At 36.2% G+C, this 20529-nt stretch overlaps 2 protein-coding genes across 4 annotated transcripts in view; both read left to right on the top strand.

The window, feature by feature from the left end:
• Positions 1-8364, top strand: part of HGL1 (heteroglycan glucosidase 1) — a 50790-nt gene extending 42426 nt beyond the window's left edge. For both annotated transcript variants that reach the window (XM_088961001.1, XM_088961003.1), the window contains exons 20-23: positions 5113-5215; positions 5678-5851; positions 7018-7163; positions 7838-8364. In XM_088961001.1, the coding sequence (XP_088817127.1) occupies positions 5113-5215; positions 5678-5851; positions 7018-7163; positions 7838-8031 (617 nt within the window). In that variant the 3' untranslated portion in view covers positions 8032-8364. The remainder of the gene's footprint in view (positions 1-5112; positions 5216-5677; positions 5852-7017; positions 7164-7837) is intronic.
• Positions 8365-17186: 8822 nt separating this feature from the next.
• Positions 17187-20166, top strand: LOC148879470 (uncharacterized). 2 transcript variants are annotated; one of them, XM_088966275.1, is made up of 6 exons: positions 17187-17328; positions 17476-17826; positions 18139-18640; positions 18751-18952; positions 19071-19487; positions 19649-20166. In XM_088966275.1, the coding sequence occupies exons 1-6, from the start codon at positions 17310-17312 to the stop codon at positions 20027-20029; spliced, it is 1872 nt and encodes a 623-aa protein (XP_088822401.1). In that variant the 5' UTR covers positions 17187-17309; the 3' UTR covers positions 20030-20166. The 2 variants fall into 2 exon arrangements, with proteins under 2 accessions (XP_088822401.1, XP_088822400.1); XM_088966274.1 differs by lacking the exon at positions 17187-17328 and having other exon boundaries at positions 17345-17826.
• The last annotated feature ends 363 nt before the right edge of the window (positions 20167-20529 follow it).

Below are 20529 nucleotides of genomic sequence, written 5' to 3'. Positions count from 1 at the left end.
CTTTGGATTGGTAATTGAACCCTTAAAGATTTGTTCCCCTCTTTGATTTCTATTTCTTTGTTTAAAAAAGAACCTGTCTCTTGTTTTGTTTCCCTCTCTGAGTTGACTGGGTTAAGCTGGAACTTAGGGTTAAGAAGAAATTTAAGGGACCTTGAATCAGAAAGGGCAACCTTGTTGTTACAAATTCTTGATTCTGTTATCCTGGATTTTTCTAAATCAGATGGCCGGATTTGGATTCCACACCCCAAAGGTCTTTTTTCTTGTGCCTCCTTTGCTTTCTTGTGTTCAGACCCGAACTCTCTTCCTTGCCTTGCAGTTGAAATCTGGTCTAAACCTATTCCTCCCAAGGTTGGGGTCTTGTGCTGGGAAGTTTTCCATGGGAAAATAAACACTTCGGGTGTTTTGCAAAAAAGAAGACCTTTCATGTGCCTGTCCCCTAACTGGTGTACCTTGTGTAAAGCAAGTGGAGAAAACTGCTACCATCTTCTGATATCCTGCCCTTTTGTTGCTAGTCTCTGGGCAAAGCTTTTTGAACTTCTTGGTCACAGGTGGGGCTTGCTCTACTCAAATGAGAAGTCTCTTTGAACCAACGACCTTCAGTTGGCCAAAGAGAAGGGGTAAAATTTTGTGGAGGTGTATTAGGGCTGCATTGATTTGGACGATGTGGGAGGAAAGGAATGGCAGAGTGTTCAATGATAAAGAAAGAAATAAGGAAGCAGTTCTGGATTGCATTTTATATAGGTCTTTAATGTGGACCCAGTCCCTAAAGTTATTTTCTGAATTCTCCTTTGATGATATGCAGAGAAATTTGGAAGTTGTAGCTAGAAGTTCTGCTACAAGGGTTAAACCTGTTGTGGGCTGGAAACCACCGGATGAAGGATTCATCAAACTGAATTTTGATGGCAGCAGCCTAGGGAACCCAGGCCCGTACATCAAACAATACGCACGATTGGCAGGAGACACCTTTAGTCGTTGTGTATCTAGTACCGGTTATAGACTTATAGTCAATATTGATACAATACACCCCTTATCGGATGTATAGTATCGATATTTCAATCCTTGGTACGTACTATGTCAGTTGGAGGGAACATCCATTGTCCCTTTCTACCTCTTATGCCACTAGCTCAGGTACTATAGTTCATGTTTCTTTTGTTCCTAAAGCTTCTTGAATTATTGACCCTGAAGATTCAAACCACAAGATTGGTAAGCATAGTCTCTTCTCTTATCACCTATTTTCTAGAAGAGATAAGGTGAGACTAGTAAAAGGGTTCATTTTTTACCATTACTGATTAAGGAACAATCTCTCTCCTTTTTTGGTATTTATCTCTCCTTTTTAGTATTTCATCCCATCTATATGTGGTTGGCTACATGAATCCAATTTTGCCATTCCGTTTTGTCTAATGCCGTAGCCATTGTCAAATTATAAGTTCTTAAATTCCATTAGTAGTTTGTTAAACATTTCTACCTAATTTTTATGTTTTTTAGGATTTAACTTCAGGAAGAATGATTGGTAGGGGATATGTGGTTGGCAAACTCTATATTTTGGATAGTGGAGCTATTTTGGAGGCACCTAATACTGTTTGTAAGGGTGTTCATTGGTTGGGCTGGGCTTAGCACCTAAGCTAAGGGCTTGAAAGTTTGTAAGGGTGTTCATTGGTTGGGTTGGGCTTAGCACCTAAGCTAAGGGCATTAGTTCAATCCAGGCCTAGTTTTGATCCTATGATTTTAAATATATTATATAGTGGGTAAAAAGGTTAAAAAGATGAAAAGACTTGTATTTTAAAAATTTTTAACTCTACTTTAAATACTTAATTCAATGACTAGATTTTAAAATTAAAATATTTGGACAACCATTTGCAATCATTAACAATATATGTAATTTATGAATGTATCGCAGGTCATGCTAGAAATGATTACCCCTACTTGTTGGTCTTATGAGTCAATGTGATTATAGCCAAATCTATTTGTGGCATTGTTGGTTGGGTCATGTGTTTTTTGAGTCTTTGAAAATCTTGTTTACTGAACACTATTTTGTCTATGTTATCATTGTCATGTCAGATGAGCAAGCACTGTAACACCTCTTTACCTTTGAGCAAGGTTCAAAGTATCGATACGCCCCTATGTATCAGCAGAGGCATATCGGTACTAAATACTATGTGAGTTATGTTTTTTTTTTTTAGTTTTTTTTTTCAAAATTTGATTTTTGGGGAGGTTTTTTTTAGTGTTTTTTATTAAAATAGTAGAAGATCAAGACTAATCAGTCTTGAATCCTAAAAGGTTTTAGGTTTGTAAAACAGAAAAGAAGATGAGAGAAAAGGGAGAGAATAGAAGAGAAGCAAGAGAACACAAGTTGCTGAAAGGAGGGACAGATTCTCACAGATCTGCTGCCGCCACTCTCTTAATATTTATAGGTTTATGTTTAGTACATGATGAAAGGACACATCTGCCCTTGGTACTTACATAATAAAGAAAGTAAATAAAACTGAAATAAATAACAGCTGAATTAGCAAATTGACTCAAACTGACACTACTATAACTGAAACAAATACTGCTGTCCTACGAACACAATGGGGACCACTGCAGTGGGCCCACATCAGTGTTCTCTACAAAAATAAAGGGGGGGGGTCTCAAAACACCTGTAAACAAGTGTATCAGGACCCAACAGATGAACCTTGCCTTCGAGTAATAAAGGAGAAGACCTTCCATTTCATGTTGTTCACTCCAATGTGTAGGACCCTACCTCTCTTGTAGTCGATGGTGGATACAAATATTTCATTAGTATTATTGATGATTATTCCAAATATACCCAGATTTATCTACTGCAATCTAGAGAAGTTCTAAAAATGATACAACATTTTCATCAAATTGTTTTCACACAATTTTGTGTGGAGATTCATTTTTTTTATGGATAATTCAAATTTCTCAATCAGAAAATTTGAGAATATTTTACTAGATATTTGACAATATTTTTTGCGAAAAGTGGCACTTTATACCAGAATTTTTGTCCCATGACACCACAACAAAGTTGTGTTTTGTCCCATGACACTACAACAAAGTTGTGTTGCTGAAAGAAAGAACAAACATCTATTGGAGGTAGCTTGTAGTTTGATTCTTTAGATAAACATACCAAAAAAGTTTTGGGGTGATGCACTTCTCACTTCAGCCTAGTTGATTAACCTCATTCTGACTGAAATTTTGCGGTTTAGGGCCCCCTATCAATTATTGTACCCTAAGGTCATGTGCGGTTTGCTGTCAAATTGTGCCATGCCATTACCATGTATTGCTAGAAATGGGAGGGAAGAAAATAGTTTGGAAAAAATGGAAAGTGTCGTTTGGTTCAATTTAACAAGAAACATAAATTCCGTTATAGAAATGGAAGTATTTTGGAGAAATGTATTAGGTTCATGTTGTTGAGTCACATGCATAAAAGAACGTCTTACACACCTGTAAGAAGTGATATGTTGCAAGTTTAAGGGGCTATAAAGGGCTAGGGGCAGACCAAAAAGGACATGGGTTGAAGTACTAAGAAATTATTTTAAGTGCTAACAATTTAACAATTGATATGACACTAAACAAAGTGAGTGGTGAAACAGGATTCATGTGGTTGACCCTTAGATGATGATAATGCATTTGGTCCATGTTACTTAATTCCAAAACTACATTGGTGGGTCCCATGGGACTACACAATTTGATTTAATTATAATGGACCCACATGTGATATAGTTTAAAATTATGATTTTATAAGAATTTTATTTTTTAAATTGAATCCATACTACCAACTATAAAAAATGTAGTGGGCCCACTCAATATCTAATAAACAATTGTTAACAGTGATAATAACCACATATACCTTTATAATCAATTTTAACTTGTAAATCTATACCAACAACTACATTAAGTAGGTTACAAATATTAGGATGGAAGTAAAGTAACCCATGATCACGTGTTATCTCATCAACATTCTTGATCCAGTACAGGGTTTTGTCTCAGTCCAAAACAACTCCTACCCATCTCAAGTCTCGACTTGGTGAGGAGGGGTACTGAACCTGCCCTACCCCGCCCTGTCTCATATATAGTACACTATATTCAACGAAGGTATATGTTCTAATGCTGCAATGTTAATGGGTTGGGTTCAGCATAGGTTCACCGCAATCCAAACCTGAAACCCAATTATGGCTGACCTGACCCTAACAGGCCTAACCTAATAGGGTTGGGTCAGTGCGGCTACACGAATCCTGTTTCACCATTCTGTTCTGTTCATCTTTGATCTTCTGCTTTAATGCAACAGTTCAACTTTTCCTATATATCTGTATATTCTTAATATAGTAGACTTTGGATTTTCTTCTCCAAGAAAATTCACAAGTTGAAGGGTCTAAAAGGGCTAGAGACAGACCAAAAAGGACATGGATTGAAAAGAAATGATTTAAGCACTCATAATTTAATATGACACTAAACAGAACAGAATAGCTAAACAAGATTCATATAGCCAACCCCATATAGTTAGGATTAAGGCTTAGATGATGATGATACCGACTATATTCCAATTCACTGGAGGATTTCTGTTCACCATATTTCAAGCAATAAGAGGTTCCTAATGGTCCTCTCTATTTTGTTTGCCATCAATATCTTATAGCATATTGGTTGCTGAAAAGGTGCCAGTTAGAAAAATTTCCCCAATAAACAATAAGAAAATTTTCTTATCAGATAAGTGTACATTGGACTGATCAATCTAACCTTGTGTAAACAAAAATAAGTTTAAAATGATTTAACTGGAGGATTTCTGTTTGTTTCCCCAGGGTCAACAGGAAGTTCCTTGTGATCTCTATATTCTGTACACCACTACTAAGTTATAGTATACTGGTTGCTGGAAAGATGACAGTTGAAGTTTTTCCCCAATAAACAATGAAGAGAATTTTCTTTTCTCAGAAAAGCATTTATTGATGGACTAATCATTCTAGCTTTGTGTTTTAAACAAAGAGGTTAAAATTTTCTTATACTAAATGAAAAGGCATCTTCCATATATCAATCAAGAAGGAAGTAAAGGTATATATGATATTGTGTTGTGTTTATGTACCATCAAACACACCTAATGAATTGATTCTTTTGTGTCAGGGACACAATGGCTTCACAGCAGGGTTGACATCAATGGGTATGAAGAATATAGTGGTGTAGAATACCGGTCTGCTGGATGTTCTGAGGAATACACTGTCATTCAGTGAGTGCTGAACACATCGTCTATGCTTTTATTTTTTATGAGAAAATAGAGGTACATAAACATAAATACCCTTAATACTATACCTGCATGTATATTACCAATAATAAATACTACTAAGTACACCTGTCAATACATTTCAAATTGCTACACACAACTGAATCACTAAATCTGCATTTGCTAACCACTTGTTTTTTAAATAATCTCTCTACTGTAATTTGATTAATAAATTATAATGAATGAATTTTCTGTAACCATTGCGTCTGATTAACAATTTATAAATACTAGTTGCATGCATCGGCTTTATCTTTCCTAAGAAGCCACTATGTAATAAATCGAGCCACTATTTTCTCAGAACTTCTCCACTAAAGGGAAATGTGAGAAGTGGTAGAATTTTATTTGCCTGTTTGTTTATGTTTCTGATTTTTACTATTGCTAATCCTGTGGAATCTTCTATTGTTGCAGGCGGAATCTTGAGCATGCAGGAGAAGAGGAATCCCTTAGCTTAGAAGGAGATGTTGGTGGTGGTTTAGTTCTTGAACGTCATATATCTATTCCAAAAGATACACCTAAGGTTCTTCGAATTGACTCTGGAATTGTGGCCCGAAAAGTTGGTGCTGGTTCTGGTGGATTTTCAAGGTCTTTCTCATCTAATTTTGTTGGAAACCTCTTCTGAGACTGTATTTGATTACTCAAAGTGAAATGATTTTACTTCTTGAAGAAACTTTCTTTATTCTTGAAGTTGATAGTCTTGTGCGAGCTTAGTTAAAACTCGAAACTATAAAAGCATGGCTTAGTTAAAACAAGCTATATGGTCTTTGAATGCAGTGAACAAATCTTTTGATGGCTAAAATTCTCTATGTTGGCCTGACCTATTTGCAAGATCTTCTGGTTAGCTTCTCCATTGAGTTGGGATGAAAATGAATCAATTTTTTGTTAGAATCTAGTTCGCCTGGGAATTTATTGAAAATTTTGTTTTTCTCAGTAAGGTAATTTAGTTAAGTGAAACATATTCAAGATAGCCATTTCTTGTTACCAGCTAGTAATGCAATGGAGGCTCTTGAAGAATCCAATCCCATACCATTTCAGTGTAGTCATCTACATAAGAAAGAGTCTAGGTAGTAGATGATTTGCACATTTGACATAGGTCCAACAGAAAGATGTTTCTGGTTCTAGTTTCTGCATCTAATTTATAGTGCATCATGCATGTTACTTGTTCTTTTTCTAGAAATTGGGAATGTGTCTTTGACATTTTGTTTTCTCTTTAGAGTAATAAAGTTTTAACAAGGGTTGAAAGTGAATGGAGAAGGTAGGGATCAAAAAATTTTATGACCAAGCCTTGTTTGTAACTCTAAATTTTGACATTTATCCTGATTATGAATTCAAACCATGTTTGTCTGACTTTTAGTTGCTTTTCTTTAAGGGCATGATTATGCTCAGAGCTGCTGAGAAATCTAGAGTATCATTATCTTCATCTTCCAAGCTTTACCCCGACTATATGGGGATGGCTACTACCCAAGTCCTTTTCGGTCTACCCCTAGTCTTTCTAGCCCCTTCAACTTGAAATGGTTTGCTTCTTACGGGTGCTGTTCATGGTCTTCCATGCATGTGGCCAAACCATCTTAGTCCACTTCCTACAAATGACTATAGGAGTAGCCCCAGTAGGCAAGAATGCTAGAGTATATCTGTTATTTTTCCAGCATGAATATATTCTCATTACGTTTTTCTAATTTAGATGCTTATCCTTGTTTTTCATTCTGATAGAAGATTACTGACCAGAAAAATATAAAATTTTCATATTGTAGGTTGGTTTGCTTGCGAGTACATCCAATGTTCACTCTCCTGCACCCAACGGAAGTTTTTGTTTCTTTTGTCTCCATTGATGGGTCCAAGCATGAGGTGTGGCCAGAATCTGGTGTGACACTTCTTGAAGGGAACGATCGGCCTAATGGTAATCCTTTTTTTAATCTTATGTTCTGTATAATCTTCTATTGTTATAACAAATTGATATTTTTGCAGATGGGTAGTTAAAACTTCAAACCAAGGTTCAAAGTATCAGTCCGTATCGGCCGATGCGTATCGTTCCGAGACCCCACTGATACGCCCTTATAGTGGGTGTATCGGGGGTCTGACCGGTTCAGGGGATGGAGGAGACCTAAACCAGCCCCTCTGGACCAGTTTCAGAAAAAAAAAACTAAAAAAAAATAGTATTGATTCGCCTGATACGCCCATACCAGTGTATCGGGCGTATCAATATTTTGAACCTTGCTTCAAACAGGCTTTATGGGGGTTTGCCCAAGAGACTCAAATACTGGTCCAAAGATCATTACAAGCCAGGATATACACATTTTCCTGGATGTCAAGGGTTATGCTCATCTAATTGGGATTGTATACCTAATAGGATGATTAGCATTGTTATGATGGTCAAGCTTCTATTTGTCATATTTTTAATTTTTTTTTTCTCATGCTATAGAATAATCAAGTTTTCCTTGAGGGGGATGCTAAGAATCAGTTTTGAGAAAGTTTACATTATAATATGAACTTTTTTATTGACCTTGCCGCTTTTTCCCCAACTTTTAACTTTTCCCGTGTTAGTACTAATGTTTGTGATTTTCCATTTGACAGGGGAATGGATGCTGGTGGATAGATGTTTGCGTGTGGGTCTGGTGAACCGGTTTAATGTTAACGAGGTATTCAAATGTCTGATCCACTGGGGCACAGGAACGGTTAATTTGGAGCTGTGGTCTGAAGAGAGACCAGTTTCGAAAGTGACTCCGCTTAAAATTTCCCATGAATACGAGGTGATAGAAATCCCATAGCCTGATGATTTTGGAGGATCTACTTGGGAATTTTGCAACTCACCCTTACCATTCATTGGTGATTGGTCACTGATGATAAAACACGGCGCTTTTTCAAGGTGCTGCTAACTGGAACTGATTTTTCGGATTTTTGGTTTTGTTTGACTCTATTTCTTTTTAAGTCTTCACAGTTTTGGCCCCCCCTTGTTTTCTCTTGGATTGTGATTAACGAAACCTCCTTGGAGTTTTTGCCATTGCACGAGTTTGTGGGGGTCCCGTGAACGCTGTGGGATTGACTTGCACTTGACCACTATATATATTTGAATTCTATCTATCTATTTAGTTTTTGAGATACAGGAATTTATAAGATACCATCGCTTTTGGTGACTACCCTGAGGCTGAACATTTTTGCCTCTCGGTCATGGGCCAGTGATCAACAACCATCGGACCATGACAATTAGGATTTGAGCCCAAAAAAGAGTTTTTTTTTTTTTTTTTTTGGCAAAAATAGCAGACATCTGAGTGCAAAGCTATGGCTTTTACCACCTCAATGGTTTTTGATCAATTTTTGGATTTTCAGAAAATTAGGCTTGAAAAAAGGATTGAGTGATGGTTTGAATGATTTGACCATTTAGGTCAATGGTGGGTTTGAGAGGAAACCAGTCTCTTATTCTTCAGCCTTTCTCCTCCCTCTACCTCATTTCTTTAAATTCTCTCTCATCTCCCTCTCTCATTCAAGGGGGGTAATAGACGCAAGTTTTTTGTTTTTGTTTTTTGAAAATTTATTATTCAAGAAAAAATAAAAAAAAATTATAATTTAAAAATCCTATAAATAAATACAATTATTGAATTAATTTGAAAGTGGTCAACTTGTGATCCGTTGTTTCAGTTGATTGGGTCAACAATTCCACTGCCTTGATCATTGGATCCCTAACCTAATCAACGGATTTTACCAAAAGGCGGGTTGGGAGGTTAACTCGAGCTGGTAAAATATTCAAATAAGGAAAAGTTATTAATTTTAATAATTTATTTGTCTTTTGATATGCTAAATTCTAATTGATATGGTATTAATAAGAAAAGTTGATAAAGATGGCTTGCAAATTTATCAAAGCACATGTCATTAAACAAATTGCGGTAAGAATAAAGGGGTGTCAATGGACTGGTTTTGGGCAGGATCCCGTCCAAATCAAAATCAATTTGGACAAACTGGATGGAACAATAAGACGCATGAATTTGGCCAGTCCAGACTTGATGATCTGAAGTATTTATTGGATTTGTATCCAGTTCATTGATACAAGATAAGAATAAGTGCTAATGGACCAGGTTTGGTTTGAACCCAATCTAAATTAAATTCAAATTGAAAAGATTGGATGATCTTGGATCATTCCAAAATGGTTCAAGTATTCATTAAATTGGATTGTATCTGGTCCATCTGTAATAGATTCATTTGGACCGGATTGGATTGGATTGGACCAAATCTGATCCAATTGACACCCCTAATAATATAGCTTAATGAGGCACAAATATGGTTTGCAATATTTGAGCATGACTTGTAACCGTTTATTCCATCTGAGATTCTGGAGTGTCCATACATACAGGACCGTCAAACCTTGGCTGCATGGGATGTATTAAATTGTTGGTCACTACTCCGTCAACCTACGCCAAACCGGGTTGAACCCGATTTGATGCGTATAATAGGGTCTAGGACTAGATATACAGTTTGGAGTGAGAAAAAAAATCGAAAAAATCGAATCGATCGAAACCAAACCAAAAAATCGGTTAACTGAATCGATCGGTTTGGTTATTTGGTGTTTTTAAAAAATTGAAGGTACCGGTTTGGTTTTGGTTAACCAATATAGAAAACCGGCGGTTAATCAAATCGACCGGTATATTTCTATATATATATTATATATAATATATTTTTTATATATTATAAATTAATAAATATGCATTATATATATAAATATATATTTAAAATATATGATATTATATTTATTATTTAAAATATAATATTTTATATATATTTATAATATATTATTATATATTTTATATATTTTTATAATATATCTTGTAAAAATTAAAAAACTGATGAACTGAACCGATCAACTAGTTAACCGACTGGTTTCGGTTTGGTTTTGGTTACCGGTTTTCCAAAAATTGGTAATACCAGTTTGGTTAAAAAAAAACCCACGGTTTGGTTCACTGAACCATGAGCACCCCTATATATAATACATGGATCCAGACCGAACCAACCAGCTGAAACCCAAATATGCAACTCTACATCCTATGCCCTCGATCCAAGACAACCCCTTGAATGAAAATCGCATCATCTGCAACCACGAATATGAAATTCCCATGTCAGTTTTATATTTTTTTCTTAGGTCATTTACTAAAACACCCCTCTAGTTTTATAAATTTATTAAAAAACCTACCTTATAAGTTTATGTTTTACTAAAACATTCCCTATAATTTGCAATCAATTTACTTAATCGACTTTCCATTGAATGAAAGTGAAAAATCACAGTTTTAATACTAGCATCGATTCAAATAAATTTAAACAAAAGACACTAAAAACAAAAATGATAATTTTGCCCCTAATAAAACACAGAAAATCACTTTATTTTTCTCTATTCGGTCAATTTTATTTCCTACACAAAAAAGTGTTAGGGGTACTATTGGAATAAACAACCATGGATCCATACTCTTGAAGTTAAACATTTTGGATGTGTTTGATTGCAGTGCAATTTTATTTGCACTAATACAAATGCATGAGAGTGCAAATGAAAAAAAAATGCAAATTCTTGTTTGATTTTTTTTAGGTTTTACTTTATTTTACTTCATGTCTTAATTAAATTCAACTGTACTGTAATAAAAAAATAAACTAAAATTTAAAACACATAGATCAGAATTTACACTCAAATCATTTGCACTGCCATAGTTTTACAACACTGCAAACTTATTTACATTGCAACCAAATACAGCCTTTGCCCTCAGTTTAGGGGTACTTTTGGAATAAAAAACCATGGGCCCATGCCATTAAACATTTTCCACTTAGTTTACATGATCATGTTACTATTTTCATATGACAAAACAAATAGTTCTTAATGAAAGGTTGATTAAATAACTAGGTTGTAAAATGTAAACTATAAGGGGTGTTTTAATAAAGCATAAACTATAGGGTAGGTTTAAATAAATCTATAAAACTATATGGGTGTTTTAGTAAATGGCACTTTAAAAAAAAAAACCCAACTTATTGGAACTTGAACTCCAACAAAAATTTGATTTTTGTCCCCTGCCCATTCCTCTTCCTCCCTATGAATTGTTAAAATTTCATTCTAATGTTGCCATGTCTGTTTCAACCAACTACCGTGGGCACTCACCGGACACGGATATGTTTACATGTCTGTTTCACTTACAAATATTAGGGCTGTAGTCGTATTTAATTTGGATCCAATTCGATTATTAAAAATCTGCATCTGAATCTAATCCGAAATTCAATTAAATTTTATATTCGAATTTGAATCTTAATAGACTTGAATCAGATTCAAATTCAATCCGATTCTGTTTTATTTATTTTTTAAATATAAAAAATATTTAATTACTTTTCAACTTTTATATATTGTAAATTAATATAAATATAACATATTGAATTTATTGGTTATATAAATTCATATAAAATATAATGTATATGCATTATATATTTTTTATAATTATAAATATAATTATATAAAACTTATATATTGAATTAATAAATATTATAATATAATTGGATTCGGATTTTAATTGGATCGAATGGGTCAAATCTGAACCCATTGCAATTATTAATCGGATGTAGATTGTAACATCCAAATCTAATCCAACTACGTAAATAAATCATCTGAATCTAAGATAATCGGATTGGACCTCAGATTTTCAAGTATCATTGATAGGTCTACTAGAACCGAAGAATGTGGGGAAAAATCTTTACAAACATTTTCCTTCTTGTGCCCATAGGGTCCGGGGTCCTTCTACCCAATTACTTCTAAATTGGCTTTTGAACAATCGATATCATTTTCTATTGCTTTTTTATTTTCTTTTTCCCCAAAAAATATATTTTCTTTTTCATTAATTTCTTTTTCTTTTTATTTATCTTTGTTTATTTAATTAATTGTTTTCCCGATTATAATTATGTATTTAAAAGCTAATATGCGGAAATCATTGTATACTTTGACATATGAGTGAATTATGATCACACAACTCCCCCTCCCCTATTGGTAGAGGTGTAAATCGGGCCGGACCATGCCAGGCCGGGGGTTTGAGGCCGGGGGTTTGAGGCCCATGGACGTGCCATGCCGCCCGCAACCAGCGTTCCGGCACGAAGCACAGGCCGCAATGGCTATTTTAAATTTTTTGGGATTTTTTTTATAGAAATACCCCCCAACAGCTATAAAAAACCATATTAGGGGGTATTTGTGTGTTTTGCTTATGGAGGTTGAAAAAATGACATAAATGCCACCCAACAACTATATTACAACTAGTTTAGGGGGCATTTTGGGTAAAGTTATAAGTAACTTTACAATGACCAAAATACCCCTCCCAACAACTAAATAATAGATAATTTTTTGGGTATTTTGGGCAATTGAATTATGTTCAATTCCTATAAATAGCCTTATCCTCCACCATTCTCATCACACCAATTCAACAATTCTCTTAATCTCTCTCTCTCTCTCTCTCTCTCTCTCATATTCATACATTCTCAATTATTTGCAATCCGAGAAATTCTGATTAGTTGATTGCCTGATTCTGCATTCTCCAATTCTCAAGTCTCAACTTTACCGAAGTTTCGACTTTCAACAAGAAGAAGGCTTGCTCAACCAGCTCAAGTATCTCAATTCGGGAGGCTTGGACATTGAAAGGCTTCAACCGTTGAAATCAAGTTGGGATTTTGAACGATAATCCGGGCAAGTCGAATTAGATTAATTTTTATCTTTTTAGAATTAAAAAAAATAGTTGGCTCTTCTGAAAACCGATTCCTCAACATGTTCACCATGGATGACATTCAATCGCATTACAATAGTGTTAGCACTGATGCGATTGATGTCGATGGAAGTGGAAGTTTCACCCTTGGTAGTAGTGATACTAGGGGAAAAAGGAGGGTATCTAAGTTGAGTAGTTTGGTTTGGAAAGTTTTCAAAGTAGAGGATATTGATGGAAAGGGGAAAAGGGCCATTTGCCAAAAATGTAAGAAAGACTTTAATTATTGTAGCAAGGGTGGTACTGGTCATTTGAGTAGACATCTGCTCACACATGAGCAAGAGAAAGATGAAGGGAGAGAAATAACCCAAACACAGATTGGGAAGGGGACTAGTTTTGGTACTTTTAAATATTCACAAAAAAAAAATGAAACAAGAACTTGCTAAATATATTGTACATGTAGAACAACTATTTATATTAGCTGAAGATCCAAAGCTAGAAAAATGGTTGCATAGTTATGTAAATCCACAATTTAAAAAAGTTTCTAGGAATACTATAAGAACTAATGCTTAAATTTTTTTTTATTTATATAAACAAAATTTAATTTCTTTGTTAGCAAATCTTAATTCTAAAGTTGCAATTACTTCGGATGTTTGGACATCCAAATTTAATATTAGTTATATTTGTATTGTTGACCATTTCATTGATGAAAATTGATTTTTGAATAAAAAAATTTTAAGTTTTACTAGGCTTGAATGGCCACATAGTGGCCCAGCTATTGTTGCAAGTATTTTAAATACTTTGCATGCTTATGGAATAGAAAATAAATTACTTTCTATTAGTTTTGATAATGCCAACAGTAATGACTCTGCAATAAATATTTTAAAATCTCAATTAAGACCATGCTTAAATGGTAACTTATTTCATATTAGATGTGCATGCGACATCTTAAATTTATGTATTCAAGATGCCTTGAATATTATTTCAAATCATATTTCAAAAATTAGAAATTGTATTATATATATATATATAGCAAGAAAACAAGAATTTAAATATTTATGCCAAAATAATGGTTTAAAATATAAACATTTTATATTAGATGTAAAGCATAGGTGGAATTCTACCTATGCTATGTTAGAAAGTTGTATATCTCATAAACAAATTCTTTCTGATTTTTATAATTCAAAAATGCATAATGATATGATATTTGAGGAAGACTAGGAAATGACAGTTTGTACAAGAGATTTTTTAAAACATTTTTATGATGCAACAAATGAATTATCTGGAATTTATTATCTAATTAGTTGTAATTTACCATATCAATTAATGGTAATTAACGATTGTTTTGCTAAATATAGAAATAATCCACAATTTCAATGTAATGTTGAAATTATGGAAAATAAATTTAAAAAATATTAGGAGAACATTTCTCCCCTTTATTGTTTAGCTACAATATTAGACCCTAAGATTAGGAAAGATGGTTTAGATATTTTACTTGAAACATATTGTGAAAATATGAATATTGATATAGGAAATAAAAAAGAAGAAATTAATAATTTATTATTTGAAATGTACAGTTTATATGAATCTGAAGTTGTAGGAATTGTTCATCATCTTCTTCTTCTACTTTTGGCCTTGAGCCCAATAGTAGAAGAGAAAAACTTTTTTATTTAATAAGTAGAAGGAAGAAATCTGCTAGTTCTACAACAAATTCATTTGCAGAACTTAATTTTTATTTACAAGCAAATTTTTCTAATTTAGGTGAAGTATCAAATAATTTTGATATTTTAGCCTGATGGAGTGAACACTCGAAAAATTATCCAATTTCCGCCGCCCCCCTTCGGTGTCTACAGTTCCATTAGAGTCTTGTTTTAAGCATGTACCAAGGTGCTAGATGACAAAAGAAGTTGCATGAACAATGAGAGACAAGGGAGGGCATGGTACAAAAGAACTTTTTTATTTAATAAGTAGAAGGAAGAAATCTGCTAGTTCTACAACAAATTCATTTGCAGAACTTAATTTTTATTTACAAGCAAATTTTTCTAATTTAGGTGAAGTATCAAATAATTTTGATATTTTAGCCTGATGGAGTGAACACTCGAAAAATTATCCAATTTCCGCCGCCCCCCTTCGGTGTCTACAGTTCCATTAGAGTCTTGTTTTAAGCATGTACCAAGGTGCTAGATGACAAAAGAAGTTGCATGAACAATGAGAGACAAGGGAGGGCATGGTACAAAAGATAGATTACAAGACAAGGGAGGGCATGATACAACACCGGACATTTCATGATGATGAAAGTCATGAATGATGATTCATCAATTTGATTACTTGTATAGAATTTTTCATTATTTCAAATTATTGTAATTTTTTTAGTTTAATTTAATTTATTTGATATATATTTTTTTAAATTTTAGCAATGTAGTTTTGTATTTTCAATTTGTAACCATATTGTATTTTTTATATTTTATTAATTTATTCCATTTTTATATTTCATTCATCCAAGTATGCAATGATCTAATCATTGTATTTGTAATTCACTAATTTGTACCATTCAAATTTAAATGAAATAAAATTCCTATTTTTCTTGCAATTTGTTATTCCATCATTCTTATTTCAATTTGTTTAAGTATTTTTTTTTCATTTATGTGTTAAATAACTTAGATTTCTCATTTCTTTATTTTTTAAATAATTCACAATTCCCAAAGTTTATAGGAAAATTAAATATTTTAGTTTTACAATTTTACTTAGAAAAGAAATCAAAATTTTCAAAAAAAAAAAAAAAAAAACAGTGCAGCCCGGTTCGGCCCAAGCCCAAGGTCCGCCCTATGGCTCAGCCCGACACAGCATGGCACAGGCCCGCCCGTGCATAGGTCGTGGGCGGTGCCGGGCCGCCCCCAAAAGTTCCACCGAGGAGGACGGCATGGCCTGTGGCGGCCTACGGGCCGGGCTAGCACAACCCACTTTACACCTCTACCTATTGGCATGCCTTCTCCTTTATGACATTGGTCCCACTGAATCCACAAAGTTAGAGGCCGAGATTTCTTACACATTGCATGAAAGCGGCCGCATACTATAGTATATATACAATAAAAATCTAATATATAAAAATAAAGAGAATATAAAAAAATATCAATATTATATAAAGTAAATATTTACCTTGATTTTGTACAAGCTATATAAAAATTAAATCCCAATACCATAGATCATATACTTTACTTGCACTGTAATAAAAAAAAAAAAAAAAAAAAAAAAAAAAAAAACTTACTTGCACATGTTAAAAGCAAAATGCTAATATGAGAAACTTCTATGAAAATGAATTGTGACTACGCAACCCATTATGCACCAGGTCCTACCATACCCTACGAAGTTAGGGGCTGAGGTTTCTCAGTCAGTCATTATCCATTTATCCTATGGAAATCTGTGATTTTAGACATCCGGCAAGTTCCGATCCCAAAACCATATTTTAGGTATTATGAAAACTCCAAGGTATTCCTTGGACAAATTGACAGTATGGCTCCCATGACCACGCCCCACAGCATATCTCAAACATATCCCGTACTTTCTATTGAGAAATGCTGTACAGTGGGTATCCTGTGGGGCGCAGATGTGATTATGTGAATTCGTAACTCCCACATGCTGTTTGGGTAGCTTCCTGGTCGTAACTCGTAAAAGCTCCACTGGAATGAACCACCACGTTTTGTGACTTAAAATTAGCAGCTAAAACGGTGTGCCACTGCCAGTCAAAGTAGTTTCCCTAAAAACACAAGGGGAGAGGGGGATTGGATTATTTCCCGCGTACTTTAGAACACTTTTGCTGAGTTGGCAATAGATGATTGAACAAACTATGTCACCCCTCAGTCTCAAATACTCAGAATAAATAAATAATTGCTGGTTGCTGCACTCCCCGTTTTTGGGCACACTCTGTTTTCTTTCGTGATTGGATTTTTACTCCAGGAAAGTGGTCATAAGCTAATCTGGAATACAAAAATACCCTTGTATAACAAAAATATACTTTTATACCACAGGGATATTGTTGTCATTTTACCATAGGTGCAATGTACCCCCTCAACCCAATCCCAATGGACCCATATCCTTAATAAATAAAATAATAAATAGGCGCTGGAACAGTTTTGGTCCTTTTTAGTTTTTACTTCCTATTCGCCCATATAATTTGCCATTTGTTTCACTGAGTTCACCGATTTAAACCCAAAACTGAGGCGGTGAGGCCACCGGCCTACGTGATACGTCCCCTGGGGCCTGGTCTCCATTAAGAGAGAGACGCGCTTCGTTTCCTGGCTCCTGCTTCTCTTTCCTTCACAAACCAACAAGAGCTGACAACAACGCCCATGTATTTCAGATTCAGAGGTAACCCTGTTTTTCTCTCCTCCCATCCATATTTTATATAAATCTCTCTCCATCTCCATTTCCATCAATTTTATCCCATTTCTTTCTCACCATTCTTTCTTCTTTTTTGTGCGATGCCTCTTCTACTTCCTCCTTCCACCATGCCAGGCATCATCCACCACCACACGCAGAAACAGGGACATGTTTCCATCCGCCCCGCCGACGTTTCGGACTCTACCGGAAGAGTCGTCCTGCCCGGCAGAGAAAAGAAGGATGACAAGACGCTTGAGTCCAACATGGATGACTTCAACATATTCGGATCTCTGAGAATCGGTCCTATTATCAAAGGCAACATCTCAAACATGTGTGCTTGGTTGAAGTCGCAGATAATCGGAGACAAGGCTGAATTCGAGTCCCCTTTTGGTCGCCGCCGAATCACGTATTCCGATCACACAGCTTCAGGAAGGTTACTCCGGTTTGTCGAGGAGTTTCTCGAGAGGGAGGTTCTTCCATTTTACGGTGAGTCCTCCTTTTGCCTTTACTTCTGATACAGGTTTAGGATATAACATGTCCCTTGATCACTAAATCGGGTACTCCGAATACCCGATTCATAACACTTGCTATAGCTTATAGACTATAGAGTTCACAGTGTATATAGATCCATCGCATCCGATTAGGTGGGTCCGGGTCCACATTACAGGCTGTGCCCGGATGTAATGGTACCCGAATAAACACAATCGGTTTGGTCTGACCGGTGGCCCGTCATGCTGCTAATACTATACGTCTTACTGATCGATTTGTTGTTGTCGACGGGTGTTCGGTCTCTCTCAGGCAACACTCACACCGTAGATAGCTATGTCGGTCTCCACACAAGCGAGCTAGTTCACCAGGCTACCCAATACATCAAGCATTGCATGGGTGCCGGGCCTCAGGATGCTCTGCTCTTCTGTGGCTCCGGCACCACCGCCGCCGTGAAGCGGTTGCAGGAGGTGATGGGCATCGCCGTGCCGTCGGTCTTGCGCTCGAGGTTCGTAAGCTGTCTAGCAGACTCCGAGAGATGGGTAGTCTTCACGGGCCCCTACGAACACCACTCCAACCTGCTCTCCTGGCGCCAGAGCCTGGCCGACGTGGTCGAGATCGGGGTGGACGAGTCCGGCCTTGTAGACATTGCTTCCTTGGTTGATGCACTCAAGTCCCCCCAGTACGCCGGAAGGCCTAAGCTCGGGTCCTTCTCTGCCTGTAGCAACGTCACCGGAATATACGCCGATACTCGGGAACTCTCTCGCGTCTTGCACGAGCATGGCGCATACGCCTGCTTCGACTTCGCTTGCAGGTATGTTACCGTCGATCGACATCCATGATCCACCCAAAACAAATAGTCAAATACAGTAGTATTTGTAATACACAGTTCACAATTGTTTCTAATTGGGCCTAAAATTGCAGTGGGCCTTATGTTGATATTCAAATGAGAACCGGTGAAGTAGATGGGTACGATGCAGTTTTCTTGAGCCCCCACAAGTTCATCGGAGGCCCAGGAAGCCCAGGTATCCTAGTAATGAGCAAGGAGCTGTATCGTCTGAAGGGCTGCCCTCCTTCCACAAGCGGCGGTGGAACTGTACGCTACGTCAATGGTTATGATGACAAGGTGAGTTGGGAGTTGGAACTTGGAAGTTGGGTTCTTCTTGGGCTAAGGCCCATTTGAATGGTGTGGTCCATAAAACGGTTGTACTGATAAATGTGCTTCTCTCTCTCTGACATGACAGCACACACTCTACTCTGAGGACTTGGAAGAGAGGGAAGATGCAGGCACACCTGGGATCGTGCAGAAGATACGTGCAGCCCTAGCGTTCCGTGTGAAGGATTACTTCATGGGCTATGGTGGACTTATATGCTGTCAAGAGTCCAAACTAATAGAAAAGGCCTTGAATAGGCTCTTAGAGAGCCCAAATGTACACATCCTGGGTAATATAAGGATCCAACGCCAGCCCATTGTTTCTTTCTTGATCTATCCAAATGTCGCACGTGGGAAACACCTGCATTGCCGCTTCGTCACCAAGCTGCTCAACGATGTGTTTGGGATCCAAGCACGTGGGGGCTGTGCATGTGCTGGGCCCTACGGTCACTTGCTTCTTCATATCAGTAGAGCTCGAGCCGAACTAATCCGGTCCACTGTTGAGAAGGTAATGTTTTCACTTTTCAGTGTTAAGGGGCTTGAGCTCATAGTCCAAATATGGGCCACTAAATGGCCGGCCCGTCGGTGGTTTGATGAATAGAGACGAGTAGACGACTGACGAAAGAGATTTTATTCTGTGCTAAAATATCTTATTTTAATACTGTACAGGGATACGAGGGAGTGAAGCCAGGATGGACGAGGGTGAGCTTCAGCTACTACACATCGATGGACGAGATGGAATTTGTGGCTGATGCAGTCGAGTTCGTTGGCAAGTACGGTCACAGATTCCTTCCACTGTATAAGTTTGACTGGCGAACAGGAGATTGGTCTTTTGATAAAACAAACAGGACTTACCAGGACGCCATTAATGGATTATTAACAGAATCGAATACGAATACAAAAGGTGGTTCCACTTGCACAGATAAAGAACGTTACATAGAGTACATGGCTGTTGCCAAACAAGTCGCTAACGCTTTACCAGATTCAAGGGAGGAGCCATATCAACTACCAGACTATATTGATCCTGAGCTGGTTACGTTCATGATCTAGTAGTTGCAAACTTGCAATGCATCTTCTTTATGGGCCTACCCTTAATAAATGTAATTTATTTATGTATAGTCAAATCCAAATGAGAAAAATAAACCCATACAGTATTCTTTTTCATGGTAATGGGCCTCCAATCAGCACATCAATTAGTTATCATTTCGTAATTGGCATATAAGGCCCACTTATGGGATGGGCCACAGTTCTTAGACCCATTTATATAGTATATAGATGAATACTCAAATTAGTGAATTACAACCAACCACAGAGGGATATAGATAGATAGATGGACGGATGGAGAGAGAGAGAGAGAGAGAGAGAGAGAGCTATCACTATTTTATGATAAAGATGAAAGATTTGGCTATAGTAATTCATTTTCCTTCAAAACAAATTTATCCTTTTAGTATTTTAAGACCTGATAATATTATATAAGAGTTCTCTTTCAACGATTGTTTTACAGTGTTAAATTAATTACAAGATGAAAGAAGTGAAACAAATGATGATAT

This window comes from Nelumbo lutea, chromosome 1, assembly GCF_056320005.1.
Source record: "Nelumbo lutea isolate HS-2025 chromosome 1, American lotus-T2T, whole genome shotgun sequence".
Classification (NCBI taxonomy): Eukaryota; Viridiplantae; Streptophyta; class Magnoliopsida; order Proteales; family Nelumbonaceae; genus Nelumbo; species Nelumbo lutea.
This window is presented reverse-complemented; position numbering and strand designations above follow the sequence as displayed.